The sequence below is a fragment of the Vollenhovia emeryi genome, unplaced genomic scaffold, assembly GCF_000949405.1.
Source record: "Vollenhovia emeryi isolate VEMERY1.0 unplaced genomic scaffold, V.emery_V1.0 DF939352.1, whole genome shotgun sequence".
NCBI lineage: Eukaryota > Metazoa > Arthropoda > Insecta > Hymenoptera > Formicidae > Vollenhovia > Vollenhovia emeryi.
Window position 1 is genome coordinate 87279 of NW_011967014.1, and position 4147 is coordinate 91425.

At 32.4% G+C, this 4147-nt stretch overlaps 1 protein-coding gene across 1 annotated transcript; it reads left to right on the forward strand.

Moving 5' to 3' along the window:
• The first annotated feature begins 612 nt into the window (after nt 1–612).
• LOC105558346 (cytochrome c oxidase subunit 6A1, mitochondrial) lies at nt 613–1546 on the forward strand. The gene is made up of 3 exons (XM_012005969.1): nt 613–799; nt 1074–1228; nt 1348–1546. Exons 1-3 carry the CDS (start codon nt 721–723, stop codon nt 1426–1428), a joined length of 315 nt encoding a protein of 104 aa, XP_011861359.1. The 5' UTR covers nt 613–720; the 3' UTR covers nt 1429–1546.
• Nucleotides 1547–4147: the final 2601 nt, after the last annotated feature.

Here is a 4147-nt window from a genome sequence, read left to right on the forward strand (position 1 = left end):
AAGTTAACCGACCGATTAGATTAAAGCCCGCTGCAGACGATGCTATTTTTCCTGCTGGATTGCTTGCAATTTAGTAAATTACTATCATTGCACCACTCAGCATTCAGGATTCCTAGTAATTTACTAAATTGCAAGCAATCCAGCAGGAAAAATAGCATCGTCTGCAGCGGGCTTAACTCGCGTTGGTGAAACCGGGCCATAGGATAGGAAATCAATGAAATTTTGAATCCGGCTAACTTCTATTTAATAAATATTTAATTAAAATTATCTGGATCACTCACAAACCTTTTTAATTGCACTACAAACGTCTTCATACGAAATACCAACGATTCCATATAAAAACTTTATCTAATTTATCTATTGGCGCTAAGTATACGGTGGAAAAATAATTAATTAATTAATTACAAACAAACGAATGACTCACAAACCTTTCTAATTGCACTACAAATTTCTACATACGAAATACAAACGATTGCATATAGGAGTTATTTAAAAATACGTTCAGTCGGCGTCAAGTATGAGCGAATCAGAATTACTCTAGCATCCCCTTAAAGCTGTGGATCAGGGTTAAGTTGATTCGTGTGTGAAGGCCTTTACGGAAAGAAGGATCTATCGTTCACGAATATTCCGACAGGTATCGCTACAGTACTCTCATGCATTTAGAAAAAGATAAAATCGACCTAGAGCTGCGCGTAATTGGAGTCGAATAAAAGAGCAAAAATGTCTAATTGGATGAGATTTGGTCGCGTTTTTTCCCGAAAATATGCATCGGACGCTGCTGGTGGTCATCATGCATCAGGTGGATATGAACGAAGTGTATTGATTAATTTAATGTATTATTTATGCGTTCGGGAATCACGGTATGTACATTCATGTAAATACTAGACGATATTGCCTTTTGCAGCAGTGTCATTTTTGTCAATTGTTATTAATTAAGACTCCAATGCTGCTCTTTATATTTAAATATTATTCTGATGGCACATTACGTTGTACGGATGAGTAGAAAATGTGTATGGAGAATGTCAAATGAGTTATCAATGAACGTTACATAACAGTAACTGTGTGCTTTGCAGCGCAGACAGTGCTTATGTGGAAGAGGATTTCGTTTTTCGTAGGCTTCCCGGCAATAGGACTGGGCCTGGTTAATTGTTACTTGAATCATCAGGCACATGAGCACGACGAACGTCCAGAATTCATCGCGTACGAGCATATGAGAGTAAGAACCAAGGTACGCACCAAACAAGCATGTAACATTAAATGTAAAAAACATATGTGGGTCTCCAAAAAGGCCTCTAGCTCTTATTAATTTTTACCTTACATTATTTCTTTGTGATGTATTATTTTTAGAAATTCCCATGGGGAGATGGTAACCACAGTCTCTTCCATAATCCCAAGGTGAATCCTCTGCCCGAGGGTTACGAAGAGTAAGAGAGTGGTTTTATCTAGATTATAATAATTACGCGAGCATTAGCATTCTTTACAATGTATCCTACGTTATATTGACTTATGAATGATTGAGTCAATAAATTGATAGAGATGACATTTATATTCTTTTTCTGTACCATATTTTCTTATCCGACTACTCTAATTAATTAATTACTGTGAGTAATTTTATGATAATACATTATATTATAAAATTATTTACAATGCTGTATATAAATATATAGTCAGCAAAATGTTAACAGATTGGTAGCATATTCATCAGAAACACCAAAACCAGAGCTATCTATGTCCGCATTTGGCTTTTGTTTTGGCAACAGAAGGCTTGTTTTCTATTGTTGTATTGGTGAACTAGTGCAGTAAGCTAGAATAAGAAAAAATACACTTGTCTTAGGCTGATGGCAGAGAACAATCCGTAAACGCTTAAGACAGTCTCAGTCGTAGACGTAGGGCAAGGCAGAGAGAAACGTAAGTCATATACAATAGCCTTTCACGACTTACGTTTCTCTCTGCCTTGCCCTACGTCTACGACTAAGCCAGTCTTAAGCGTTTACGGATCGTTCTCTGCCATCAGCCTTACTCTAATTTATTGCACTAGTAACATTTACACAATTGTAGCAACAGAACACAAGCCTAGGGTCTGTAAAACATACACTGTCAACAGATTGTCGGCAGAAACCGAGCAGGTCCGGTTATGTGAGCAGATTTTGTTGTATTTCTGCTGACACGCTAGCAACATGTCGAATATATCAGTTCCTGTATGCAGGCTGCAGTCTATTTGCCTTCAAAATTTGACGAAATCTGTTCTGGCAGATTTGGCTATCTGGGTACATATATTGGTATTACTTAAATAAATTAAGAAAAACAGAAATTAATAAAAATTTACTTTGTATCACTTAATTGAGTTTTTCTCGAAAATTGTTAGCTTTTATGAATTAATAACTTATAAAAGTTCTACCGGAATGTTTAATATTAACTTTATCAAACTAATAGCGAATTCGGTTGCTTTCACTAATGCGCACTGAGTAGCACTAATTGTTTTAGAGATTTGTTTACAGTACATTTTTATATTTAAGGATCGTTTAAAATACCTCTTGAAATATAATTCTTAGCCAGCAAAATGGTCTATACAGTATCTGTACGAATCATTTTATCAAATACTTTATGAACATGTATTTTAAAAAGATGATAAATACAAGAATTACCTCTGATCAAGCATTCGTGTGCACTCAGTGTGCACTAATGCAAGTAATCAAATTCGCTATTCGTCAGAAAAGATCTATAATGATTGAGAAAACAAATTATACGTTTGTTTGAATATATTTGTTACAAAAATACAGTTTGAGAATAATATGTAGACATCAATTCACAAATTCTATTATTTTTTATTTAAAATACAAAGATTCTTACGTCTTAAATGATATGTCTCACACAACAAATATAACATTATCATTTTATAGAAATATGGCAAGATTATAAGATAATCCTTTAGTCAGGAACACTTTATTATCTTATCTGATATAGGAATAAAAATATAAATACGCAATGACAACTAATTTTTTATGAAATAAACAGTAAGGCCGGTATTCATAGTTGATTTTTATTTCAAAATCATCTTAAGTGTTGTTTTAAGAAGCTAATACGGCTCTGTGATTGGTTAAAAACACATTAAGAGTATACTTAAGATGATCTTAAATGTAAGAACGGACTATGAATACCGGCCTAAAGGTATTAAGTCGATACTTGCGTATTCAGATAATTGTGTGTGTGTTAAAGTTATTAATATTACTAAATTCAAAATACGCTACATATATATTATTGTTACCTATAGTAGCTAAATCAAATAATTGATGAAACATTTAAGTAAGGAGTGTTGACTTACAAATAATAGTAAGAAAATAAAAATTAAAGATACCTATATCTAATTTTCCATGTTAACATTTTTCTCGCAACTATAATAACGAACATATACACGTAGATTTATTAGTATTTGTATGAAATATATATATATGAACATATACATACACACATACCTATATATATAATTATAGTTATACACATACATATATATGATAATTATACTTATATATATGTATATATATATACACACACATAATTTAAATCGAACAATTGTACGTTGAGCGCGATTGTAGTTACAATTGTGCATCATAAATATATCGTTATAGTTGTGAAAAAAATAACGCTTTAGAAAATTTAACTTATCACTACGCTCTTTAATTTTTTGCACTATTTCCTTTTATCATCAACAGAATAAGAAATGTAAAATATATTAGTGCGAATTCTACAATCGCATAATTTTATTTAGAAAAGTTCTGTTACAAAAATAACATATCAACAGCTTTTATATTTTAAAAATACATAAGTAACAATGAATACTAATTAATAGAGGATGTTTTGGTCCGAGAAGCTTAATATCCTAGCAAATTCTAAAGAATTTTAAGATGCAAATATGCATTTTTAAACATCCAGGCATATAATTGAATCATGACCTTTGCATTGCTTATAATGTTCCGCATTCCAATGCAAAGATGAGCAACGTTTCGAACAATAATGAGCCTCCAAACATGCTTGGCAATATACCGTACTTTTACGTTTGCAGCGTAAACAGGGTCTCTCGTCTACGTCATCTGAAATTCCTAAATTGTCGTTTATGTCCACAGACTTTTCATTTTTTTCATTCAACAAC

Bases quoted from the DNA above. Each gene is read 5' to 3' on its own strand.
- LOC105558346 (XM_012005969.1), top strand. From the start codon at position 721: ATGTCTAATTGGATGAGATTTGGTCGCGTTTTTTCCCGAAAATATGCA. The intron at 800-1,073 runs GTGGATATGAAC...TGTGCTTTGCAG, and splicing joins TGGTGGTCATCATGCATCAG to CGCAGACAGTGCTTATGTGG. The intron at 1,229-1,347 runs GTACGCACCAAA...TATTATTTTTAG, and splicing joins ATATGAGAGTAAGAACCAAG to AAATTCCCATGGGGAGATGG.